General features: G+C 42.0%; 1 protein-coding gene across 2 annotated transcripts in view; it reads right to left on the reverse strand.

Annotated features, from left to right (window-relative positions):
* Window positions 1–2,756: 2,756 nt before the first annotated feature.
* The window catches only part of ENTPD2 (ectonucleoside triphosphate diphosphohydrolase 2), a 33,836-nt gene continuing 10,173 nt past the window's right edge, over window positions 2,757–26,419 (reverse strand). Inside the window, exons 3-9 of one of the 2 annotated variants that reach the window (XM_043980153.1) lie at window positions 17,912–18,062; window positions 14,919–15,078; window positions 14,167–14,394; window positions 12,403–12,657; window positions 11,150–11,269; window positions 4,406–4,540; window positions 2,757–4,036 (exon numbers count right to left, since the gene is read on the reverse strand). In XM_043980153.1, coding sequence (XP_043836088.1) covers window positions 3,833–4,036; window positions 4,406–4,540; window positions 11,150–11,269; window positions 12,403–12,657; window positions 14,167–14,394; window positions 14,919–15,078; window positions 17,912–18,062 — 1,253 coding nt within the window. In that variant the 3' untranslated portion in view covers window positions 2,757–3,832. The remainder of the gene's footprint in view (window positions 4,037–4,405; window positions 4,541–11,149; window positions 11,270–12,402; window positions 12,658–14,166; window positions 14,395–14,918; window positions 15,079–17,911; window positions 18,063–26,419) is intronic. The other variant, XM_043980154.1, reaches the window with a different exon arrangement.

Below are 26,419 nucleotides of genomic sequence, written 5' to 3' on the forward strand. Positions count from 1 at the left end.
ATTCCCTTTAACAAAGAAGATGTGCACCTCTGAAAATTTTAGTCTTAGAAAGTTGCCTGGGGCTCTGAAAGGTCACGTGTCCAGGGTCACTCAGCCAGAGTCAGAGATGCTCCCAGTAACAGCCTGCCTCTAGGATAAAAATACTAGGAAGTAAAATACATTTGGTGTTCTCCAGATAATGAATTCAAGGTCCTAGTTACAATGCCCTCAAGCTTCCTATCTTAGAACACAACTAACCTTGCCCTCCCTATTACAATTCCAGATGTCTTTGTTACCCTACACTCAAATCCCCTTCTAGTAATATTCTCAGTGCCCTTGTTATAATACTCCATAATGTAGTCCCATAAAGCTCCATGGGTCTCCTTTTATTATTCTCTCCATGTCCTTGATATAACACACTGTGTCTCCTTATAATACAGTTTTCCCACTGTTACAGCCCAGAACCACCTTGTTATAACTGTCCCAGTGTCTCCCAATAGGAGATGCTGGTATGGTTAAACAGGAAGTATTTTTTCTGGGGAAGGGTCTACTCTTATGCCTTTGACTATGAGAAGGGTGTAGCCCCAGTCCCCCACACTGCAGGTCTCCTTGGCTAGGAAACACACTGCAGGGATGGTCTTGGCCACCTTTCCTGGTCTGAGAATCATGGTTATTGGTGGGGGCTCACTCTTGTTAGAGCCTGCCCCCTCCTCACTGCATCCTCCCCTTCCCATCTATGAAGGTCACCCTGACCAGACAAAAATAGCATCTGAGCTCATTTCCCAGAAATTGGGGGGGGGTAGGGGGAGAGACAGGACAGGAGAGTCTAAGATGAATCATTCCAATTGCGGGGAGGGGGGAGTGAGGCCTAGGAGTGAGACTCACTGCAAGGAACCAGTCCGGCTGTAGATTCTCAGGAAATCCATTCTAGTTAAAGAAGCCTCTCAGGGGATCATCCTTAGCTCTAGTCTCTTGGTCCAGTAGCATACACCCTAGCCTTGCAAATATTTTAACTGCAAACAACGCCCTATCCATCCATGCCCAGGAGTAGCAGAGGCCATTTCTATTTTCTAAAATTTGGGGAAACAAGTTAGGGTTTGGGGCTGAGGCCTTTTTTTGTTTAAACATTATTCACAGTCTCTTACACTTAACTAGGAATTCCACCCAATCACCCAACCCCCAGGGCAATAGTCTAGACAGGAATTACAATACCTGTTTCAAGGTTTAGGAAAATGGGGGCTCAGTCCCACAGCCTTTGTCAGAAGCACAGAAAACACCCCTAAGGGCAAGCCAGGCTGATGGTGTTCAGGATCTTGAACACGGCCTAAACTGCATTGCAGGGGACACAGAGAGAGGCTTTTGGCTGAGTGTAATCCTGGCCGGAGGAGGTGGACAGAGGGCTGTCTGCCCGCTGTACTGCAGACTTGGGTGTGTCCATCTCCTCTTGGACTCAAAAGGGATAGATAACTCATGTAGTAACACCGAAGACTGGCATCAATCCATATATATTTTTTTTTAAATTCAACCCGTCCTAAACATTAATAGTTGGAAGTCTCTTCCAGAAGGTAATCCTGTCAAAGAGTGTCCCTATTTAAAGATAAAGGTGGCCTCCCCCAGGAACTGGTCTGAAGCTGAGCATCCTATACATCAGATCTCTATGGGTGTGCTGGCTCCATTCTCCTCTCCCTTCTGCATATCAACCCTGAGTCACCAGTGACAACAGCTTCTCCTCCCTCTCTCCCCCCCCCCCCCCTCCAAGCACCAGCCAAACATCTGCCTGGGTGGAGATTACAGAGACTCAGGCCAATGTGCATTGCGGCTTCCTGCAGACTAACTGAGGACTGGGACTCCATGGCACTCCCTCTCTACCCAGGGGAAACTAGAGGAGACAGGCTGAAGCAGCAGCGTGTGCAGAGTGAGAGAAAAAGCCTAAATTGGAGGAAAAGCTCCTCATGGAGGTAATAAAATACTGGTACAGGTGATGAGGGAAGACTCCTCATGCACGCAGGCACACACACCCATAGTCCAGTCCCACAGATATCAGTCCTTCCTATAAAGTCTTCATGCATTTCATCTGTCTGGGAAAGGTGATGTTGATTCTTTTTTTCTTTGTTTTTGGTTTTTTTTGCCGGCAATGGGGGTTAAGTGACTTGCCCAGGATCACACAGCTAGTAAGTGTTAAGTTTCTGAGGCCAGATTTGAACTCAGATATTCCTCAATCCAGGGCCGGTGCTTTAACCACTGTGCCATCTAGCTGCCCCATGTTGATTCTTTTTTTTTGTTTTTGTTTTTGTTTTTTTTTTAGTGAGGAATTGGGGTTAAGTGACTTGCCCAGGGTTACACAGCTAGTAAGTGTTAAGTGTCTGAGGTCAGATTTGAACTCAGGTACTCCTGACTCCAGGGTTGGTGCTCTATCCACTGCGCCACCTAGCCGCCCCCCCCCCATGTTGATTCTTAATTAAGTCAGGGGAATGATGGATTTGAACCTCTCTGCTTTTCTTCTTTTATACAACTTCCACTCATTACTCATTCAAAATCTAGTTCAAAATAATCCATCTTCTTGAGGTGGGTTTTTCCATGAAGGTTTCCATAAGGGATGCTCTTCACATATGCCTCTGCCCCTCTTTCAAGGAGGCTGTTCATCTATTTGGCATTCTCCTAAGCACTTCTGTTCCTGGGACTGTCCGCCATAGCTCTGCAATGTACATATGGGTCAGGGATCAGCCAGGGACTTACCCCGGGGAGAAATGAGCATCAGCATTGGCTAGTTATCCAGGATACATTTTATTACAAACTTTTTTTTTCTTTTTTAATACAAGTGATGAATGCCAATGGCTCTTCGAGGGCAGGTACAGAGAGATGCAGATGGTGTGTCTCTGTCTTTCTCTCTATCTCTCCTCCACCCACCTCCCTCCCACACACCCCCCTGAGTTATACAAGAACCACAGTGAGAACCATAAGCATACTGGGCAGCTCTGTAGTTTGAAATGAGGACAGGATTTTTTTTCCCTTCCACTGAGCCCAATCTCTACTCCCCATCCCCAAATCAAGCCTTATCTGCCTCTCCATGATAACAGGACTGCTGCCCTCCAAGGAGAGATCAGACTCCATCCCCATGCCACAGAGTAGGGCTACCTGAGTAGCTCAGTCAATATCCTTACCCCTGAATGCCAGGAGCCACAGTAAGACAAGGGTCTGACTCTAGTAAGACAGAGATGGAGGAGAAGGGCAGAAGGAGCCTCTAGCCCAAGCCAGAGTATCAGTTGGAGAACTGGGACTAAAGCCTGGGACCTTGCTACTCCATGACACACATCAGATGTGGGGCTTCTAACTAATTACCAAATCTGGGTTCTGACTGTGTCTTCCCCAAGCCTTCTTGGAAGTCAAGTTGCCCCAAGCCAGTAACATTGGTAGGCCAACTAATACCGGCTCACTGCTAGATGTGTGGAGCAAGGTTTAGGGGACATTCTGGGTTACTGGGATCTCCAATTCTAGAGGCCTTAGTCTAGATTTGGTAAGAATCATTGTCATCACCTCTACCAGGCTCTACTTTTCATATAGTTCAACCTGCTCAATGAATCAACCAGTAATGAGAAGAGATTTCCCCAAGCTGAGGAAGGGAAACCCCAAGTGTTATCCCTCTGCTCTAATCTCTTCTTTCCTTACAATCCTTTCATACACCCCCACCCCCACCCCACCGCCCCCAGTGCCAGGGAGAGGTGGTGAATCGTCCTGATGAAGCCTATGTCGGGAAGGGACACAGTCCTGCAGCTTCTAGAATAGTAGGAGGGGACAGCAGTGCTGGGGGCCATAGAGGGGACAGGGCCTGACCCATGCCAACCAGGCACCTAATTTAGATGGCACTCTGTGACTTGGAAGAGCGAGCAAAGCAGAAAAGCATGGCCAAGGCCACAAGGATGACCAGGATGAAAAGCAGAATTAAGACGACCCAAGAACCATAGTCCGTGCCCTTGCGGAAATTCCTCTGGTCAGGTGGAATCATGTTGGTTAGGTTCAGCATGTAGCCCAGTGCCCAGCCAATAGATGTGTCTCCGGCCTAGAGAAGAAGGATGAAGAAGCCGTAATCAGAGGCCTGGGTTACTGAGCTCTATCCCTCTCTCCAGCCCTAACTTCTTTTTCCACCCGTCTCTGGACATATACTTTCAGAGGGAGCCCAAGCAGCTGAAGACTGTAAGGGTCACAGTGGCATGGGGGCTCAGGTGCTCATGAGCCAGAGAATACCAGGTCTGCTTGGTGATGCCCAGCCTTCCAAGGGGCCAACCTTGAGAAAGCCCACCTTCTTCTCCCTCCCTCCCAACCTCTCTTTCCCTCTTCCTTCCACCCTCTCATCCTCTCTCTCTTCTACTCTCTCCCCTTCTCTCCCTTTCAACCTTTCCTGCCTCCACCCCCCCATCCAAGCACATACCTTCTTTTGGAAAGCAATACTGGGGAAGGTACGGTCATCAAATTTGTAGCCTTGAACAAGGAGCTGGTATACAAAGGTGGCAGAGGCACAGTAATCTGCCAGGCGGGCTTGCTGACTAGGGGCTCGCTCCAGTAGCTGGGGATAGGGTACAGAAGAACTCTCAGCAGTGCCATGGTCCAGTCTGGACTCCCCACCCCTTTTCCCAAAAAAATGTCTTATTTTAGAATCAGAGCTTAAGGGAACCCCTCCCAGTCCCAGTATATTATAGATAAGGAAACACAGAGTCCCAGAGAAAGGACTAATACTTGATGATTGGGGAGATGTCATGAGGGAGGGCTGTGCAAGGTCACCAACCTCACTCTCTTCTCTAGAGTCATCTGGGTCCATTGGCAAGATATGGCCCCAGATGTTTTAAGGCAATTTAAGTGATTGCCCAAGGTCACATAGCTAATCTGTGGTCTGAGGTGGGGTTTGAACTCAGGTCCTCCTGACTCTAGGGCGAGTGCTTTATTCACTGTGCCACCTAGCTATCCCTAAAGGTAGGGGTACAAAACCCAGGTATCCTTATTCCCAAATTCAGGTGTTTTTTTTCCCCTTTCTTTCTACTAAACCATAAGCCACAAGGAAACCAGTCAGAAGTCTGCCCATGACTAAAGGAGGCCACAGAGCCCACCTCTAGAGAGTTAAACCAGATTGACTTTGAGAGACCGGTGTACATTAACATTTGTGTGCTAGGCTTCCTCCCTTCAAGCTGGGGCCTGGTGAAGGGGTGGGGAGGATTTAGAAGGGCTCAGCTAGCAAATTAACATTTTAATGAAAAGAGGAAGTTTGGGCCTCCTAGAAAACAAAAAAAAAGTACTTACAAAGCAATTTGAGCAAAGGGTGGTTTGATGTATTTTCAACTGACCCAAAAGGTCTAGAAGGATCTTTTAACCCACCCAATGCTAGCTCAGTCTTGGTGCAATAATAATCAGTTGCAATTTAATTAACCACAAAATGTAGTATAGGGCCAAAAAGCCCTTGTCTGAGAGTCAGGAGACTTGAGTTTTTTCTGATCCTGGCTCTGATATTAACTCACTGTATAGTTTTGGACAGGTTAAGAAAATTGCAGAATTTCAAGAATTTGAAAATGGCACTAGACACTAGATCTTTCTTTCTTTCTTTCTTTCTTTCTTTCTTTCTTTCTTTCTTTCTTTCTTTCTTTAATTTGCACCGGGCAATGAGGGTTAAGTGACTTGCCCAGGGTCACACAGCTAGTAAATGTCAAGTGTCTGAGGTCAGATTTGAACTGAGGTCCTCCTGAATCCAGGGCCAGTGCTTTATGAAAATGTCACTAGAGAGGGGGCAGCTAGGTGGCACAGTGGATAAAGCACCAGCCCTAGATTCATGAGGACCTGAGTTCAAATATGACCTCAGACACCAGATACTTACTAGCTGTGTGACCCTGGGCAAGTCACTTAACCCTCATTGCCCAGCAAAAAAAAAAAAAGAAAGAGAGAGAGAGAGAGAAAGAAAGGAAGGAAGGAAGGAAGAAAGAAATGGCATTATAGGTCAATTAGTCCCATCCATAAACTGAAATCTGAATCTCTTCAGGTCATTCTACCTCTATGAATTTCAGTTAGCTCCTCTATGAAGCAGACCCATGTGTCTTCACATCCCTTTGGAAGATCCAGTGGAATGGTACAAATCAAAATGCTTGAGAAAATACTAATGTCCCTGAATTATGCCATTTGTACCTCATCCACTCCTATTCATGTGCTGCTGAACAGAGCAGGAGGAAATCAGAAGATCAAACCAACAGAGTTCACTACAAATTAATATTATCTAATCCTTCAGCAAGAGAATCCTCTTACTCCTCCCTAACTCATTCTCCATCCAGTCCCACACAAATTGTCCCAAACTTTCTTTCCCTAAGCCTCCCAAATCATCTATTGCCTCCCTCTCAGCTAAGGACTTCAAGATTTACTTTACTGAGAAAATAAACCCCACCCAGACCATTTACCAATGGCTTCCTCTTCTCTATATCTCAAAACCTCTGCACATCTTCCTTTGCTTTCTTCAGCCTGGGGAGAAGAGGTGACCCTTCCTGTCAACAAGCCCAATCCCTCTACATATATTCAATGCCCTCCTCTCCAGTCTTCTCCAACAGATCAACCACACAATCATTTTCCACTAATCTTTGATCTCACCTTAACTACTGATTCCTTTCTGGCTGCTTACAAAAACATCTAAGCCTCCACCTTCCAAAAACAAACTTTTACTACACCCTCTTTGTTGAGTCCTTTCTGTGTCCAACTCTCCTGACCCCATTTGGGCAAAGATGCTGGAGTAGTTTGCCATTTCCTTTTCCAGTTCATTTTATAGATGAGGGACCAAGGCAAACCGGGTTAAGTGACTTGCCCAGGGTCACAAAGCTAGTGTCTGAGGTCAAATTTGAACTCAGGCCCTCCTAACTCTAGGACCTGTGTTCTATCCACTGTGCCACCCAGCTGCCATTATTGGACCCTATCATAGCCTCAAGCTATATCTCTCCTCCCTTTTAAAACCAAACTCCAAGAAAAAGCTATTTGCACTCTTTGCCTCCACTTCTTTCCTTTTACTCACTTCTCAATGCTTTGCAAAAATCTAGCTGCCTCACTCAGCTAAAACTATTGCTTCAGTAAGCTAGATGGTGCAGTGGATAAAGTATTGGGCCTGGAGTCAAAAGACTCATCTTGAATTCAAATTCAGCCTCAAACTCTTTTTTTTTTTTTAATTTTTTTTTTTAATTTTAGTGAGGCAATTGGGTTAAGTGACTTACCCAAGGTCACACAGCTAGTAAGTGTTAAGTGTCTGAGGCCGGATTTGAACTCAGGTCCTCCTGACTCCAAGGCCGGTGCTCTATCCACTGCGCCACCTAGCTGCCCCCAGCCTCAAACTCTTACTAGCTATGTGACTCTAGGCAAGTCACTTAACCCTGCTTGCCTCAGTTTCCTCATTTGTAAAATGAGCTGGAGAAAGGAAGTGGCAAACCCCTCCAGCATCTTTGCCAAGAAAACCCCAAATGGGGCCAAGTAGAGTTGGATGTGACACAACAACTCTTTGCCCTCTCTTAGCTGAAACTATTCTCTCCAAAATTACCAAAGATCTCTTCATTGACTGACAAATCTAATGATCTCTTCTCACTCTTCAGCCTTCTTTCTCTCTTTGGCACCGTTAACCACCGATGTTCTCTCCTTTTGGGTTCCCCTCCTACTCGTTTGGACCCTTCTCAGTCTTTCTTGTTGGTTCGTCTTCTATGCCATAGCTCCTGACTATAGGGGTACCCCAAGGCTCTACCCTGGGCCCTTTTCTGTTTTCTCTTTACACTCTCTCACTTGGTGACCTCATTAGCTCCAATGGATTTAACGATCTTTCCTCTGAAATATATAAATCCAGCCATGGTCTCTCCTGAGAACTAGACCTTCAAACTGCCTATTGGATATTTTAAACTAGACATCCCATCTGAAACTCAAAATGTCCATATTGAACTTGTTTTCTTTTTTCCCACTCATCCCCTTCAGAATCTCACTGTTTCTGTCCAGGGCACAACTATCCTTCTAGTTACCTCATAAGTTTGTCATTATCCTTGACTGCTTGTTTTCCCTCACCTCACATAGCCAAACTCTCACCAAAACTTTTCACTTCAACCTACAAATTATCTCTCAAAACTATTCCTTTCTCATACTTACTTGAACTGATGCAAAGTAAAGTGAGCAGAATCAGGAGGACATTGTACACTCTAACAACATCATACAACCACCAACTATGAATGACTTAGATATTCTCAGCAATATAATGATCCAAGACTCACGATGAAAAATGCTACTCACTTGCATAGAAAGAACTGATGGAGGCTGAATGTAGATCGAAGCATACTATTTTCACTTTATTTCTTTCGTGGATTACTGCAGTGGCTCCCTAAATGTCTTTATCAAGTCTCTCTCCTCTGCATTCTAGCCTACACACAGCTACCAAAGTGTTTTTCTAAAGTGAAATCTGACCATTTCATTTCCTAATTTAATAAACTTCAGTATCTCCCTATTGCCTCTAGCATCAAATATAAGCTTCTCTATTTAGTTTTTAAAGTTCTTTATGACCTGGACTCCTTCAATCTTATTATACAGTATGTCCCAAAAGTCTTAGTGCAGTCAAAGAGGCTATATATGTATGTATATATGTATATGTATGTGTATATGTATATATATATGTGATATAGCTTAATAACTTCAGGAGTATAAAGGCTACAAGCTTACAAAAGCATCATTTAAAAAACTTAATTATTTAAATATCTTTTATATTTATTTTGTTTTATGAATTTTGAAATCAATTTTTAATTATTTTAAGAAGATAGGGCATCCAGCCTTGACACACATTGTGTGTAATAGTTTCTGTATGACACTTTCTCAAAGCCAGACCAGTGATGCTCTTGCTTGGTCACCTTGGTTACCTGATCTATCTCCATTAGACATTTCCTTGGGGAAGTCACATCAGACCTGTCATCAAGACATCAAGGCTTTGTTTCAGTCACTGAGTAGCAGCTGATGAAAGTTTCTACCAAGCTTGAAAATCAACTAGTGCAACATATATAGTAAAGGATGGTGGTTATGTTAAATTTTTAATAAGAAACATATCAATATTTTAAAAATAGAAACAATTAATCTTTCTAAATTTTTTTTTGAGGGCAGCCAGGTGGCACAGTGGATAGAGTGCTGGCTCATCTTCCTGAGTTCAAATCTGGTCTCAGACTAGGTCTGTCTGGGCAAGTCACTTAACCAAGTCTGCCTCAATTTCCTTGTCTGCAAAAAGAGTTGGAGAGGGCAGCTAGGTGGCTCAGTGGATAGAGCACTGGCCCTGGATTCAGAAGGACCTCAGTTCAAAGCCAGCCTCAGACATTTGACACTTACTAGCTGTGTGACCCTGGGCAAGTCACTTAACCCCCATTGCCCTGCCAAAAACAAACAAACAAAACCACATACACACAAATAAAAAACATTAAAAAAAAAAAGAGTTGGAGAATGAAATGGCAAACCACTCCAGTATCTTTGCCAAGAAAACCCCAAATGCAGTCACAAAGAGTCAAAAACAACTGAAGAAAAAAATTTTGTAAGTTTTTACATTTGTATTTCTAAATTTATTAGTTTAAAACTGCACTAAGACTTTGGGGACCCCCTGTATATTACTCCCCTATGTATATTCCATGGCCCTGCCAAATCGATCTTCCTTCTGTCCTTCACATACCACTCCATAAATCTCCCAGACAGTGGCTGTCGCCCATGCCTGGACAACTTTTCCTACCTGACCTTCTCTTAGATTCCCTAGTTTCCTTTAACTCTACTCAAATGACACCTTCAGCGAAAAGCTACAGATTCAGGGGCGGCTAGGTGGCGCAGTGGATAGAGCACCGGCCCTGGAGTCAGGAGTATCTGAGCTCAAATCTGGCTTCAGACACTTAACATTTACTAGCTGTGTGACCCTGGGCAAGTCACTTAACCCCAATTGCCTCACCAAAAAAAAAAAAAAGCTACAGATTCCCCTTCCCTACCCCAGAGATGACCATCCTTCCCCCAAAGGCTTCCCATCCATTTACATTTTATTTATTTTTTATATACTGATTCATGTACATATTATCTTTTCAATGGAATGTAAGCTCCCAGAGAGTAGGGGCTATTACATTTTTGCCTTTGCAAAGCCACCACTTAGTCCTGCCTCCAGCACAAAGGAGGTGCTTAACAAATTGCAGATTGAGTAAGAGAGAAGAGATAAAGCATCCCATGGACCACTGGGAGTAAGAGGATTGCTCCTTCAGTTCCTCTTCTGAGCTACATGTAGAAAAGTGATTCCATTCCTTCATTTGAGGGATATCTAGTGTCTGGGCAAGACTAAGAACTTCTGGTTGGCTCTCATATGAATGGGGTGAAGGACTGGGAGCAGGAGGATGGGCCAGAAGTATTAGTCTCCCATTCATGGCCTTCCATTCTAGACAAGATGGGATTGGGAAGTTAGAATGATTGACAGAGATGGGAATGATCGACAAAGATATGTGCCCAACACCTTGTTAACAGTCACAAGATCTTGTACACACAATCTTATACCCTCTGTGCAGATATCTGTAAGGGGCTAAAATTCTAACTATACTATCTAAAATCTAATGAGTGGTCGCCAATAAATTATAAGCTTTAGGGGACAGCTAAGTGGCGCAGTGGATAAAGCACCGGCCCTGGATTCAGGAGGACCTGAGTTCAAATCCGGCCTCAGACACTTAACACTTACTAGCTGTGTGACCCTGGGCAAGTCACTTAACCCCAATTGCCTCACCAAAAATAAATAAATAAATAAATAAATTATGAGCTTTAGCAAGAGTATTTAAGTGTTTAAGTATTTATTAAAGAGCATTAGGATCAGAGAGAAAGGTAAAAATCTAACTATTTCTAAGAGACCCCATCATCCGACCACCATGGTGAGATCAGGAGCCAAAAGATGAAGAACCCCTCTGCCAGTGTCCACTTCCTACTTCATGTCCTCCTCCCAGAAATGGGAGGCTCCTCAAGTTGATTGGCTGGTAGCTTTGATAGACGGTACCCAGGAGCAAATGTCACTTCCTGACACCAAGGAACTGACCACATGGCTTGCCCTCAGATGCCTTCTCCTCATGGCAGAGCTTTCCTACAGTAGCTCTCCAGCAGGTAGTGTCATTCCAATCATTACATATCAAAAGGTTCTTACCTTTACCCATGACTCCTTGCACAAAGCATTGGCTGCAGTGCCCAGTTCCCCTGGAGAGGTCACAGGTAGCTTCATCACCTTCTGAAGGAAGTCCACAGTATAGTAGAATGCAGAGAAGGCCTAATGTCAGGTACAGGATACAGGAATAGGGATAAGGACACAGAAATTACCATTACTGTTCCAGATCCTTGGCAAGGGTACAGTTGATCCTCATCCTTCTGCTTGCCTACCCTCAGTTCTTATCTCCACCCCACCTTGTCACTAGATCTTGATTCCTATACTTTTTTTTTGCGGGGCAATGGGGGTTAAGTGACTTGCCCAGGGTCACACAGCTAGTAAGTGTGAAGTGTCTGAGGCCTCATTTGAACTCAGGTACTCCTGACTCCAGGGCTGGTGCTCTATCCACTGCGCCACCTAGCTCCCCTGATTCCTAAATTTTCAATGGCCCTGAGCTACTACATTCATTCCCCCATCACTGTCCAAGCCCACTATGTCCCTACTCTCTGAGATTCCCCTATATACCATTCCTGTTCATCTTGAGCCAATTACCTTCAGGGCCACCTCTATATGGGTGATTTAATTCCCTCAGCTGAAGGGTGTCTGGTGTCTGGGCTGAACTAAGGGCCACTTGTTCTCTCCCAAGTTACAGGTGGAAGAATCAATATCTGGGATAAAGTCCAGGAGGGTGTCACAGGAAATAGGTTGTGGAGATCCTTAGGTATTCCTCTTTAAAGAATTACACCTCTCTGTACACAATCCAATTAGAACAAAATAGTCTTTTATTTGGAGGGAAGTCAAAGACTTCACCCCAAGGAGAAAAGAGGTGGCTTAGAGACACCTTTCTTTTCCACAGGGAAGGAGGCCAAAGCCTTTATAGAGGACAGATGATGGGGGAGACAGAAGGTGTGACCACCTGAATATGGAAAGTTCCTTTTGGAGGTGGGGTGGGGGAAAGATTCCTGAGAGTCAGGGTGAATTTTCTTTTGGAATAATAGTCCTATCTCTGTCTCCTAGCTCAGGTAGTAGCCATGCCTGACTTTCTTGTTATAGAATTTAATCTCCCCCTACTTCTTAGGTGTGTCTATGCTGCTAGCTAGTTGGCTAGTTTAAACTTTCATAGTCCCAACCCCTGTGTCAAGGGTAAGACACAGGCCTAACCCTGTGGGTAGGATGGGATTTACCTACAAAATGATTACTGGATCCCTAATAGCCCCACTTCATGTCCCAAACTGAAATAATGCCCCACAACTCACAATGAAGTTCCCGGCCACAGGAGGCTGGAAAATGCCATTGAAGGAGCATTGGGAGAAAGGGCAGGACGAGAAGTTGAAAAGATCTAAAACAAGCTGCTGGCAGAGGATAGGATTGCCGCTCCCAGAAAGGGTCACCTCGGTATTGACATCATAGTGCCGAGGTCTCTGAGCTGAAGTACAAGGTGATGTGTACACATCCTTTGGGAAGAATTTCCTTGTATAGCCTACCGGCCAGCAAGGATGTGAACTATGACTCTGGAATAGGGAAGATGCAGAGAATCAGGTTCAGAAACTCCTAGCAGTTTGTAGTCTAGCCCCATCCTCCCCACTAGCAGACCCCCGTGTTCCTGATCTTAGCCTGGCCCCAGCTGAAACACCAACCAGATTAATCACCCTCAAACCTAACTTCTTCTTCTTTTTTTTTTTTGCAGGGCAATTGGGGTTAAGTGACTTGCCCAGGGTCACACAGCTAGTAAGTGTTAAGTGTCTGAAGCCGGATTTGAACTCAGGTCCTCCTGAGTCCAGGCCGGTGCTCTATCCACTCTGCCACCTAGCTGCCCCCAAACCTAACTTCTTATCATGTCCTCTCCCTACTGAAGAACTCCTATTGGTTCCTCACTGACTGTAAGATGAAGTTTCAATTTCTCTGCTTGGCTTTCAAGGTCTGCACATTTCTGAAATGACTGCTCTGATCTTATCATTTCCCCACATGCATTCAGCTAGGCCTGTATCATCACTGACTCCTACATATATTAGGTGTCTTTCTGCCTTCATACTTTGCTTAATCTATTTCCCCCATTTGAAATCTTTTTTTCACTGCCCATCTACATTTTACCAACCCATCCTTTGAGTATCAATTCAAATTTTACCTCCTCTATGAAGTTTTCTCTTATTGATGTCTAACTTGGGGGGAGGGCAATGAGGGTTAAGTGACTTGCCCAAGGTCACACAGCTAGTGTCAAGTGTCTGAGGCTGGATTTGAACTCATGTCCTCCCAAATCCAGGGGAACAGTGCTCTATTCACTGTGCCACCTAGCTGCCCGATGTCTAACTCTCTCTCTCTCTTTTTTTTTTTTGCAGGGCAATGGGGGTTAAGTGACTTGCCCAGGGTCACCTGATGTCTAACTCTTAAATGAGGTACTTAGGAGACAAATTGGACAGAATGATGGACCTAGGGTCAGAAATACCTGAATTTGAATCCAGCCTAGCTTCAGATACTAGCTATGTGACCTTGGGCAAGACACTTAAACACTCTGCCTCAGTTTCCTCATCTCTAAAATGGGGATAATAATAAAACCTTACCACCCAGGGTTGTTGTGAGGATGAAATGAGATATTATTTGTAAAGCACTTTGTAAACCTTAATGCACTGCATAAATGGTAGCAATGATGAGGGATGGATGGAAGGATGCCTCTCATCTCCCCATCAACCATCCCATGAACTCCAAGAGAACAAAGACTGCAGCTCCTCTTATCTCCTTCACAAGATAGGCATCCTGGGAACTTAGTAAAGGGCTTGTAGAGCTTCCCCCTGCTTCTCCCTGCTCACAGAACCAGTGAAGAGTGTAGAAGTTCTCATCTTGAGCTGGCAAGGTGAGGGAGGCAGGAAGGAGAGAGCTAACCAGCCCACCCAGACAAAAGATTGACACCAGAGTCTGGCAATCATAAGAATAGATACCAAGTAGCATGGAGATAGCAGGAGGATCAGATGGAGTGAGTAATGGGGGTCTCCAGGGGACTTTCCCCTGCAGTGGACTAGCCATACCTGAAGCACACCAGCCAGCAATCTCTTAAGGATCTGATCTCTACCATAGCATAAGAAACTGTGGGTGTAGACTCTGTAGCTCTGGCCATAGAGTTGCAACTTGACCTCATTGGCAGGGTCCTCAGTCTGGCTGGCTGTCTCAAAGGTGATCTGGGTGGATGCCCCACCTAGGTCCATGGCCCCCACTGTCCCCTGCCTTGGTCGGATCCACTGCCCTACCCAGCCATACTATAAGAAAGGGGAAGAAAGAGGGAGAGGGGAAAAGGAGAGGCACAGGGAGAAAAGAGAAACAATCCAATAAGTATATATTAAGCACCAACTATGTGTCAAAGACTTTGCTCTCTCAGGTCTACAACCCTCCTCCCCCAAGGCGTTTCCATACTGGAATCATGTCATAAACACTGGTATCTTAGGGGAAGAGTTTCTTATCCAAATGAACAAGGAATTCAATGGTGGGGCCAGGTGCCACCAAAGGACCCAGCAGCCAGTCTACCCATGTGAGGCCCCAGTGGTAGCAGTCATAGACATTTTTGAGTATCATCTGGGTTAGGGGTATGGTCAGGGGCCAGTAAATGGTATATAGACTTAGAGGGATGGGTTAAGGTCCAACCAGTATCAGCAACAAGGGCACAGGGGAATGGCTAGTTTGTCCCTGTATATCTTAGGACAAATAGGACATTGTCCACTTGGTGGCAAGATAGGATATGAGGAAATAGCGGCCTCAGAAAAGGTGAACAGTCACCAAAACCTACCTTTATGAAGTTCTCTAAGAGATAGTTGGCAGTCACCCAGCCAAAGACTCCCTCATCCTGGCCAGACAGAATCCGGGCCCCTCGGAAGTCAAAGGGGTATTGGGATAATGTGTCAGTCACTGATGAAAGGACACTGTCTGAAGCAGCTGGACTGGTCAGGCTACAGGAAACATAGAAACCCCTTAATATCATTTCCTGTTCTTCCTGACAGCCTCATCAACCTTGCCCATGGAGGTGGCTGAGAAAAGGGCAGTATGGTACAGCATCAAAAATATTGGATTTGTAAAAACAACCAAGGTACCACCCGACACCTATCAAATTGGTTAATATGACAGAAAAGGTAAATGACAAATGTTGAAAAGAATGTAGAAAAATTGGGACACTAATGCATTGTTGATGCATCTAACCACTCTGGAGAGCAATTTCGCACTATGCCCAAAGGGCTATAAAACTGTGCATATTCTTTGATCCAACAGTATCACTACTAGGTCTGTATCCCAAAGAAATTTTTTTTAAAAAGGAAAAGGACTGGGGGAGCTAGGTGGCGCAGTGGATAGAGCACTGGCCCTGGAGTCAGGAGTACCTGAGTTCAAATCCGGCCTCAGACACTTAACACTTACTAGCTGTGTGACCCTGGGCAGGTCACTTAACCCCAATTGCCTCACTAAAAAAAAAAAAAAGGAAAAGGACTTATATGTACAAAAATATTTATAGTAGCTCTTTTTCTAGTGGCAAAGAATTGGAAATTGAGGGGATGCCCATCAATTTGGGAATGACTAAATAAGCACTGGTATATGATTGTGATGAAATACTATTGTGCCATAAGAAAAGATAAGCAGGCTGCTTTCAGAAAAACCTGGGAAGACTTATATAAAAAAAAAAGTGAAATGAGTGGAACCAGGAGAACATTGTACACAGTAACAGCAACATTGTAAGGATGATCAACTGTGAATGACTTAGCAATTCTCAGCAATATAATGATTTGAGACAATTCTGAAGAACTTATTATTTTGTTTTTGTTTTTTTTTGCGGGGCAATGGGAGTTAAGTGACTTGCCCAGGGTCACACAGCTAGTAAGTGTCAAGTGTCTGAGGCCGGATTTGAACTCAGGTACTCCTGAATCCAGGGCCTGTGCTTAATCCACTGTGCCACCTAGCTGCCCCTGAAGAACTTATTATAAAAAATGCTTTCCACTTATAAAGAGAGAACTGAGTCTGAGGACTTTTGTTTTTGGTCTGTTTTCTTTTATAATATGGCTAATATAGAAATGTTTTGCATGACTGTACAGATACAATCTATATCAAATTACTTGTCTTCTCAAGGAGGGGAGAGGGTAAAAGGGAGGGAGAGAATTTGGAACACAAATTTTTTTGGGGGGGCAGTGAGGGTTAAGTGACTTGCCCAGGGTCACACAGCTAGTGTCAAGTATCTGAGGCCGAATTTGAACTCAGGTGCTCCTGAATCCAGGGCCAGTGCTTTATCCACTGCTCCACCTAGCTGCCCCCACATAATTTTTTTTTTTTTTTGGTGAGGCAATTGGGGTTAAATGACTTGCTCAGGGTCACACAGCTAGTAAGTGTTAAGTATCTGAGGCTGTATTTGAACTCAGGTACTCCTGACTCCAGGGTCAGTGCTCTATCCACTGCGCCACCTAGCTGCCCCCGCACATAACTTTTTAAAAGAGTGTTAAAGATTGTTTTTACATATAATTGGGGAAAAGATAAAAATTATTTTAAAAATTGGATTTGGACTCAAAGGACTGATGTTTGAAACGTAATTCTCTTACTTTCTACCTGTGTGATATTGGACAAGATATATAACATTCTGGACTTTGGGTTCCTTCTCTATCAAATGAGGAGGATGGACAATAGTAGGGATTCTTCATATTTTGTGTATCATGAATCTGCAAAAGCCTATGGATCCATTCTCAGACTAATGTCTTTCAATAATTGAAGGAGTTTATTGTTGTTTGTTTTTGTTTTTTTGTGAGGAAATGAGGATTAAGTGACTTGCCCAGGGTCATACAGCTAATAAGTATCAAGTGTCTGAGGTCAAATTTGAACTCAGGGGGCAGCTAGGTGGTGCAGTGGATAGAGCACTGGCCCTGGATTCAGGAGTTCCTGAGTTCAAATCCGGCCTCAGACACTTGACACTTACTAGCTGTGTGACCTTGGGCAAGTCACTTAAGCCCCATTGCCCTGCCAAAAACAAAACAAAACAAAACAAAAACAAAAAAACAAATTTGAACTCAGGTCCTCCTGAATCTAGGGCCAGTACTTTCCTCATGGTGCCACCTAGCTACCCCCTGAAGGAATTTTAAACTTCAGTTGGAGGTTAGTGAAAATAAAATATAATTTGTTTCTTATCCAAGTTCACGGACCCCCAGAAAATATCCACAGACCCCCCTCAGGAGTCCATGGATCCTATATCAAGAGCCCCATGGACTAGGGGATTTCTAATGTCCCTTGAATAGTTAAAAGAATGCTGGATTTGGAGCCAGATGACCTAAGTTCTAACCCAAAGCTCTTTCTCTTACTACCTGTGTGATTCTGGGCAAGTTATATAATCTCTTTGGGTTTCAGTTTCCTCAGCTATAAAATGAGAGCGTTAGCCCAGGTGACTTCTATGATTTCTTCCATCTTGAAATCTATAATCTTTTGATTTTATAAATGTACATAGTCACCAGGTAACCAGAATTCAGTCCTGGAAAAATCAAGACCAGGATTTTCTTTCACCAGAAGCCCAGGAAAGTTCTACAACAGATAAAGGTGTCCCTCAGGTAGACCAAAAAGTACTATGTTGATTGAAGGGAAATTCTGGAATAGATTCTGCCATTTCTTACCCAGAATGGATCAGCAAAAAGCCAGACTTGGCTGCATGAATGGTTGACTGAGGAAGATAGAGATACAGAGCTCCACGCCAACTCTAGTGCCAAGGCACACCAATGGCAAACTTGTAGGCAGAGCGCAGAAGAGGGAGGGATTCAAACTTACTTTAGAAGTCTCATGCCGGCAGTGGCACCCAGGTAGAGGGGAGTGACTGAGTGTCTCTCCTTGGGCACATCTTGCATTGCTTGGTTGAGACAGTCTACCAAGCTTTGACCTGCCCCAGGGGGATCCTCTGCATAACTGGAGATACCACCGCCTAGAAGCAAGACAGATGAGGAAAAAGAAGAGGGGAACATAGCCCAATGCCCTTAAGAAGATGGACTGAAATCCATCTCTCCTAACCTTTCCCAATTAATGCACAAAACCAAGGATTCCAATTTCTATACTATTTGAGTAGGGCAAAATGGTATAGTTGACAGGTCAAAAGACCTGGGTTCTAGCCTTGGCTCCATCATACATCATAAACTCATTTTGTGACCTTTGGTAAGTCACTTCCCATCTCTGGGTCCAAGTTTTATCATCTATAAAAGAAGGGGATTGGGCTAGATAGTTCCTAAAGTACTTTTCACTTACAACAATTTATGGTTAGATATATAATGTGAATATTAAAAATCCCGACATAAAAAATGAGAAGAAAACCAGATCAGGTAATGCTAGGAGGAAATTTTTTTTTCTTCTTTCTTTCTTACTTTCTTTCTTTCTTTCTTTCTTTCTTTCTTTCTTTCTTTCTTTCTTTCTTTCTTTCTTTCTTTCTTTCTTTCTTTCTTTCTTTCTTTCTTTCTTTTTTGCATGGCAATGAGGGTTAAGTGACTTGCCAAGGGTCACACAACTAGTAAGTGTCAAATGTCTGGGATAAGATTTGAACTCAGGTCCTCCTGAATCCAGGGCCTATGCTTTATCCACTGCACCACCTAGTGGCCCTAGGAGGAAAATTCTTTTTTTTGTTTTTTTTGGGGGGGGTTTTGGTGAGACAATTGGGGTTAAGCGACTTGTCCAGGGTCACACAGCTAGTAAGTGTTAAGTGTCTGAGGCTGGATTTGAATTCAGGTCCTCCTGAATCCAGGACTGGTGCTCTATCCACTGCACCACCTAGAACTTGGAAAATTCTTAACCAAACAAATGACAGAAGTGATCACAAAGATAAAATTAATAATTTTGACTACATGAAATTTAAAGCTTTTTGCACCAACAAAATAAACACAACTATGATAAGAAGGAAGACTATTAGAAAAATATTTTTTACATTAAATATCACTGATAAAGGTTTTATATTTAAGAACTTAAATAAATATAGGGATGGGGATTAGACCTATAATTTAATTGGTATAGAGAATTTCCAGGAGAAGAAACTCACTCTACTAATGCAGATTGGCACTTCTCTGCAATTTAGAGTGTTAAAGAAATGCCTAGAGTATTGAGAACCAGGATGTGTAAGAGGTAGGACTTGAACCCAGGCCACTATGCCAAGCTGCCTTATACATATGCACACATACATGCATGCATATGCACACACACAATACATACATAGACACAGGTGGTAGCTTGGCAAAGTGGATATTTATGTATGTATATAAAATTCATTTATTTGATAAACATTTGTTAATCACCTACTATGTACCAGGCACTATGCTAAGCACTGGGGAAACAAAAAAAAGTAAAAGACATTCCAGACATTCCTTGCCCTTAAGGAGCTTATAACCTATTAGGTGAGACAACATGCAAACAAATAGATATAAAGCAAGATATATACAGGATAAACAGGAAATAATCAAAAGAAGGAAGGCATCAGAATTAAGAGGCATGGGGGCAGCTAGATGGCGCAGTGGATAAAGCACCAGCCCTGGATTCAGGAGGAGCTGAGTTCAAATCCAGCCTCAGACACTCACTAACCGTGTGACCCTGGGCAAGTCACTTAACCCTCATTGCCCTGTAAAAAAAAAAAGTACCTTGGAATTGAGGAGTTTGGGAAGGCTTCCTGTAGAAGGTAGAATTTTAGCTAGGACTTAAAGGAAGCCAGGAGGTAAGTAGTTGGAGTAGAGGAAGGAAAGCATTCTAGGCATGAGGGACAGCCAGATAATATGCCTGGAAAAGAAAGATGGAGGGTCAGTTTTGTGGAACAGCTAGGAGGCCAGAGTGATTGGATGGAAAAGTCTGTGTCAAGGAGTAAGGTATAAGAAGACTAGAGGGCAGCTAGCTGGTGCAGTAGATAAAGCACCTGCCCTGGATTCAGGAGGACCTGAGTTCAAATCCAGCCTCAGACACTTAACACTTACTAGCTGTGTGACCCTGGGCAAGTCACTTAACCCTCACTGCCCTGAAAACAAACAAACAAAAACCAAAAAAGAAGCCTAGAAAGGTAGAAGGGAGCTAGATTATGAAGGGCTCTGAATGCCAAACAGTGCTTTGTATTGACTTCTGGAAGCAACAGGAAGCCATTGGAGTTTATTGAGTAAGGGATTGACATGATCAGATCACATGGTTAAATGACAAATGGGTTGGAATGGAAAGAGATTTGAGGCCCGCAGGCCTACTGACAGGTTATTATAATAGTCCAGGAGTAAGATGAGAAGGCTTGCACTGAAGCACAGGCAGTGTCAGAGGAGAGAAGGGGCCATATTTGAGATATGTTGCAAAGGTATAATCGACAGGTGTTGGTAACAAATATGTCTCTATTTATTTGTATATATGTATATACACATACACATATCCATTTCTCAATGGATAAGTGACTAAAGGATATGAATAAACAGTTCTCTGTCTCTCTCTCAAGATACAAGTGGGGTTAAACGACTTGCCTAGGGTCACACAGCTAGTAAGTGTCTGAGGTCAAATTCAACTCAGGTCTTCCTTACTTCAAGGCCTGTGGCATATCCATTGTACCACCTAGTTGCACTGAATAAACCATTCTCAAAAGAATTTCAAACAATTGACAACCATATGATAGATTGCTCCAAATCACTGTTAATAAGAAGGAAAATGAAAATCAAATCTCACACTCAGTAAGTTGGCAAACATGTCAAAGTATGGGAATAGTTAAGGTTGGAAGATTTGTGAAAAGGTAGACACACTAATACACTGTTAGTAGAGTTATAGATTGGTATAATCAGAGTGAAAAACAATTTGAAATTATGTTTAAAAGGTGATGAAAGGCTTTTTGCTCATTAAAATGCCCATGCTCTTTGATCCAGAAATTTCACTGTAGGCCTATAACTCAAAGAATTCAGTGATAAAAAATAAAGGTCCAGGGGCAGCTAGGTGGCACAGTGGATAAAGCACTGGTGCTGGATTCAGGAGGACCTGAATTCAAATCTGGCCTCAGACACTTGACACTTACTAGTTGTGTGACCCTGGTCAAGTCACTTAACCCTCATTGCCCTGACAAACAAACAAACAAACAAACAAACAAACAAATAAATAAATATATATATGTATGTATATATATGTATATATAAAAAGGTCCAAAGATATGTTGGTAAATGTTTAACAACCTTCTCTCTGGGAAAAAATGTAACCACAAAACACTTTCATGTTTAATCTGAATTATTAACACTTTCTTAAGTGTAGACAATCAACAAAACCATAAAACAAGCTTTCATGTGTAGTTGCAGATATCTGAGGTGTCTTTAGCTTTAACTTTAGTTAGCACTAAAAATTTAACAATTAGTTCCTTACTATTAGAAATGATTTCAACATACCTCAGGAAAGGTCCTCTACACCAAAATATAGCAATAATTATATCATGATTTTTTTGAAGTAGCAAAGAACTAAAAACAATGTAGATGCTCCTTAATTGCAAAATGGCTTAAAAAAATTACTTGAATGGAATGGAATATTATTGTGTTATATGAAATGAGGAATACAGAGAAACTTGAAAAGAGTTATATGGGGGGCAGCTAGGTGGCGCAGTGGATAAAGCACTGGCCCTGGAGTCAGGAGGATCTGAGTTCAAATCCGTCCTCAGACACTTGACACTTACTAGCTGTGTGACCCTGGGCAAGTCACTTAAGCCCAATTGCCTCACCAAAAAAACAAAAACAAAAACAAGAGTTATATGGACTAATGCAAAATTAAGTAAGCAGAATCAGGAAAACCAATATAGATACTGACTACAACAGTGTAAATGGAGAGAACTATCACAGAAAAATTAAAATTGAATATTATGAAATTATATTGACCAGGCTTGGCCCTAAAGAAAAGATATGAGAATACACCTGCCTCAATTTTTTGCTGAGTTTGGAACACTGCATATAATATTGTCTACAGTTATTTTAAATGGAATTTCTCTTTCTAACTCTTTTATCTCTCTCTTTTTTTTTTTTTTTAGTGAGGCAATTGGGGTTAAGTGACTTGCCCAGGGTCACACAGCTAGTAAGTGTTAAGTGTCTGAGGCCGGATTTGAACTCAGGTACTCCTGACTCCAGGGCCAGTGCTCTATCCACTGCACCACCTAGCCACCCCTCTTTCTAACTCTTGATGCTGGATTATTGATAATATACAGAAATGCTGATGATTAATGTGGGTTTATTTTATATCCTACAACTTTGCTAAAGTTGTTCATTATTTCAACTAGTGTTTCAGTTGATTATCGAGGATTCTCTAAGTATACCATTATATCATCTGCAAAGAAAAATAGTTTTGTTTCCTTATGGCCTATTCTAATTCCTTCAATTTCTCCTTATCTTATTGCTATCGCTAGCATTTCTAGTACAGTATTGAATGATAGTAGTGATAATGGGTATCCGTGCTTCACCCCTGATCATATTGGAAAGGCTTCTAGCTTATCCATATTATAGATAATGCTTGCTGATGGTTTTAGATAGTTATTACTTATCAGTTTAAGGAAAACTCCATTTATTCCTATGCTCTTGTGTTTTTAATAGGAATTGGTGCTGTATTTTGTCAAAAGTTTTTTCTGCATCTATTAAGCTAATTGTGTGATTTCTGTTGCTTTTGTTATTGATATGGCCAATTGTACTGATAGTTTTCCTATTAGGAAACCAGCCCTGTGTTTCTGGTATATGGTCATAGTATATTATCCTTGTGATATATTACTGCGATTTTCTTGCTAGTATTTTATTTAAAATTTTTATATCAATACTCATTAGGGAAACTGGTCTATAGTTTTCTTTCCATTTTTGCTCTTCCTACTTTAGACATCAAAACCATATTTGTTGGGGCAGCTAGGTGGCGCAGTGGATAAGGCACTGACCCTGGATTCAGGAGGATCTGAGTTCAAATCCTGCCTCAGACACTTGACACTTACTAGCTGTGTGACCCTGGGCAAGTCCCTTAACCCTCATTGCCCTGAGCAAAAAAGCAAAAAAAAAAAAAACAAAACCCAAAAAATAAGTCATTAGAAAAACCACATTTGTGTTGTAAAAGGAATTTGGTAGGACTCCTTTGCCTATTTTACCAAATAGTTTATGTAGTATTAGAATTAATTATTCTTTAAATATTTGGTAGAATTCACTTGTGAATCTGTCTGGCCCTGGGGAATTTTTTCTTAGGGAGTTCATTGATGGCTTGTTCAATTTCTTTTTCTAAAAGAGGGTTAAGTATTCTATTTCCTTTCCTGTTAATCTGGGCAATTTATATTTTTATAAATCTTCATCCGTTTTCCTTAGATTTGCGAGATATATTGGCATTAAAGAAGATAGCCCCTAATAATTACTTTAATTTTCTCTTTATTTTTTCTATTGGGAATTTGGTTTTCTTCATTCCTTTTTGTAAGTCAAACTAACCAATGGTTTATCTGTTTAATGTTTTTTTCACAAAACCAACTCCTGGTTCTATTTATTAGTTCAATAGTTTTCTTACTTTCAATTTTATTACTCTCTCCTTCCATTTTCAGGGTCTTCAATTTGGTGTTTACTTGGAGATTTAAAAATTTGTTCTTTTTTTCCAGTTTTTTTTAGTTGTATGCCCAGTTGATTGATCTACCATTTCTCTCTTTTATTGATGTAAGCATTCAGAGATATAAAATTTCTCCTATGTATTGCTCTGGCTACATCTCATAAATTTTGGTATGTTGTCTCATTGTTGTCATTCTTTTTAGTTAAATTATTATTTCTATGATTTGTTCTTTGACTCACTCATTCTTTTTTTTTTTTTTTTTTGGTGAGGCAATTGGGGTTAAGTGACTTGCCCAGAGTCACACAGCTAGTAAGTGTGAAGGGTCTGAGGCCGGATTTGAACTCAGGTACTCCTGAATCCAGGGCTGGTGCTTTATCCACTGCGCCATCTAGCTGCCCCCCACTCATTCTTTAGAATTAGATTACTTAGTTTCTTTTATATATATTTCTTTGTGTGTGTGTGTGTGTGGGGCAATGAGAGTTAAGTGACTTGCCCAGGGTCACACAGCTAATAAGTGTCAAGTGTCTGAGGCCAGTTTTGAACTCAGGTCCTCCTGAATCCGGGACTGGTGCTTTATCCACTGTGCCACCTGGCTGCCCCCAGATTACTTAGTTTCTTGTTCATTTTAAACCTATCTTTTCATGACCCTTTACTGAATATAATTTTTATTGTATTATGATCTAAAAAATATTTAATATTTCTGCCTTTCTGCATTTGATTGTGAGGTTTTTTTATGCCCTAATACATGGTAAATTTTTGTTTAGATAACATGTACCACTGAGAAAAAGGTGTATTCCTTTCTATCCCTATTCAGTTTTCTCCAGAGATCTATCATATCTAACTTTTCTAAAATTCTATTCACTCCCTTAACTTCTTTCCTGCTTATTTTTTGGTTAGATTATCTACGTCTGAGAGAGGAAATGTGAAACCCCCCACTAGTATAGTTTTATTGTCAAGTTTTTCTTGGATCTCATTTAATTTTTCCTTTAAAAATGTGGATGCTAGGGGCAGGTAGGTAGTGCAGTGGATAGAGCACCAGCCCTGGAATCAGGAGTACCTGAGTTCAAATCCAGCCTTAGATACTTAACACTTACTAGCTGTGTGACCCTGGGCAAGTCACTTAACCCCAATTGCCTCACTTAAAAAAAAATGTGGATGCTATGATTATACATATATAACCTATATCAAATTGCTTGCTGTCAAGGAATTGGAAGTTGAGGGGGTGCCCATCAATTGGGGAATGGCTGGACAAGTTGTGGTATATGAATACAATGGAATACTATTGTGCTGTAAGAAATGATGAGCAGGAAGAGTTCAGAGAAACCTGGAGGGTCTTACGTGAGCTGATGATGAGTGAGATGAGCAGAACCAGAAGAACATTATACACAGTATCATCAACATTGAATGTTGACCTACTGTAATGGACTATATTCTTCTCACCAATGCAATGGTACAGAAGAGTTCCAGGGAACTCATGATAGAAGAGGATCTCCAAATCCAAGAAAAAAAAAAAAGAACTGTGGAGTATAGATGCTGATTGAACCATACTATTTCTTTTGTTTTGGGTGCTTTTTTTTTTTTCTATTTTGAGGTTTTGCATCACTGCTCTGATTTTTTCTCTTGTAACAGGATTAATGCAGAAATAGGATTAATGTTATTATGTGTATATATATATATATGTGTGTGTGTGTATATCTATATGTATATGTATATGTATATAGATATATAGATATAACCTATATCAGATTACCTGCTGTCTAGGGGAGGGGGGAGGGAGGAGAGGGAGGGAGAAAAATCTGAAATTGTAAAGCTTGTATAAACAAAAGTTGAGAACTATCTTTACATGTAACGGAAAAAATAAAATACCTTATATGTAAAAAAAAAATTTTTTTTAAATTTAAAAAAATTGCTTGCTGTCTTGGGAAGGGGTCAGGGAGGGAAAGGAGGGAGGGAGAAAAATTTGGAACTTAAAATCTCACAAAAATGAATGTTGAAAACTATATTTACATGTAATCGGAAAAAAACAAAATACTATTAAGTCAAAAAATTTGGATGCTATACCATTTGGTGCATATATGTTTTGTCCTATTATTACTTCATTGTTTATAGTACCTTTTAACAAGATATAGTTCCCTTCCTTATCTCTTTTGTTTATTTATCCTTATTTCTTTTAATTAGTTCTATTTTTGCTTTTGCTTTGTCTGAAATCATGATTGCTACACCTGCTTTTTTTTTTTTTTGCAGGGCAATGGGGGTTAAGTGACTTGCCCAGGGTCACACAGCTAGTAAGTGTCAAGGGTCTGAGGCCAGATTTGAACTCAGGTCCTCCTGAATCCAAGGCCAGTGCTTCATCCACTGTACCACCTAGCTGACCCACCTGATTTCTTTTTTAACTTCAGCTGAAGCATAATAGATTCTGATGCATCCCATTACCTTTACTCTGTGTGTGTCTCTCTGCTTCAAATGTATTTCTTGTAAACAACATATTGTAGGATTCTGGTTTTTAATCCACTCTGCTATCTACTTTTGTGTTATGGGTGAGTTCATCTCATTCACATTCATGGTTATTCATGATGAGTAACTATGAATTTCCCTCCATCCTATCTCCCCCCAATTTATCCTTCTCTCTCTGACTTTCTCTGGCTCTCTTCCCTTTCACCCTGCCCTTTCTCACCAATGATTTGCTTCTGACAACCACCTCTCCCAATCTACCCTCCCTTTTATCAGTGCTCCCCGCCTCCCCCTATCTCCCTCCCCTCC

Source organism: Dromiciops gliroides, chromosome 2 (assembly GCF_019393635.1).
Source record: "Dromiciops gliroides isolate mDroGli1 chromosome 2, mDroGli1.pri, whole genome shotgun sequence".
Taxonomy (NCBI): Eukaryota; Metazoa; Chordata; class Mammalia; order Microbiotheria; family Microbiotheriidae; genus Dromiciops; species Dromiciops gliroides.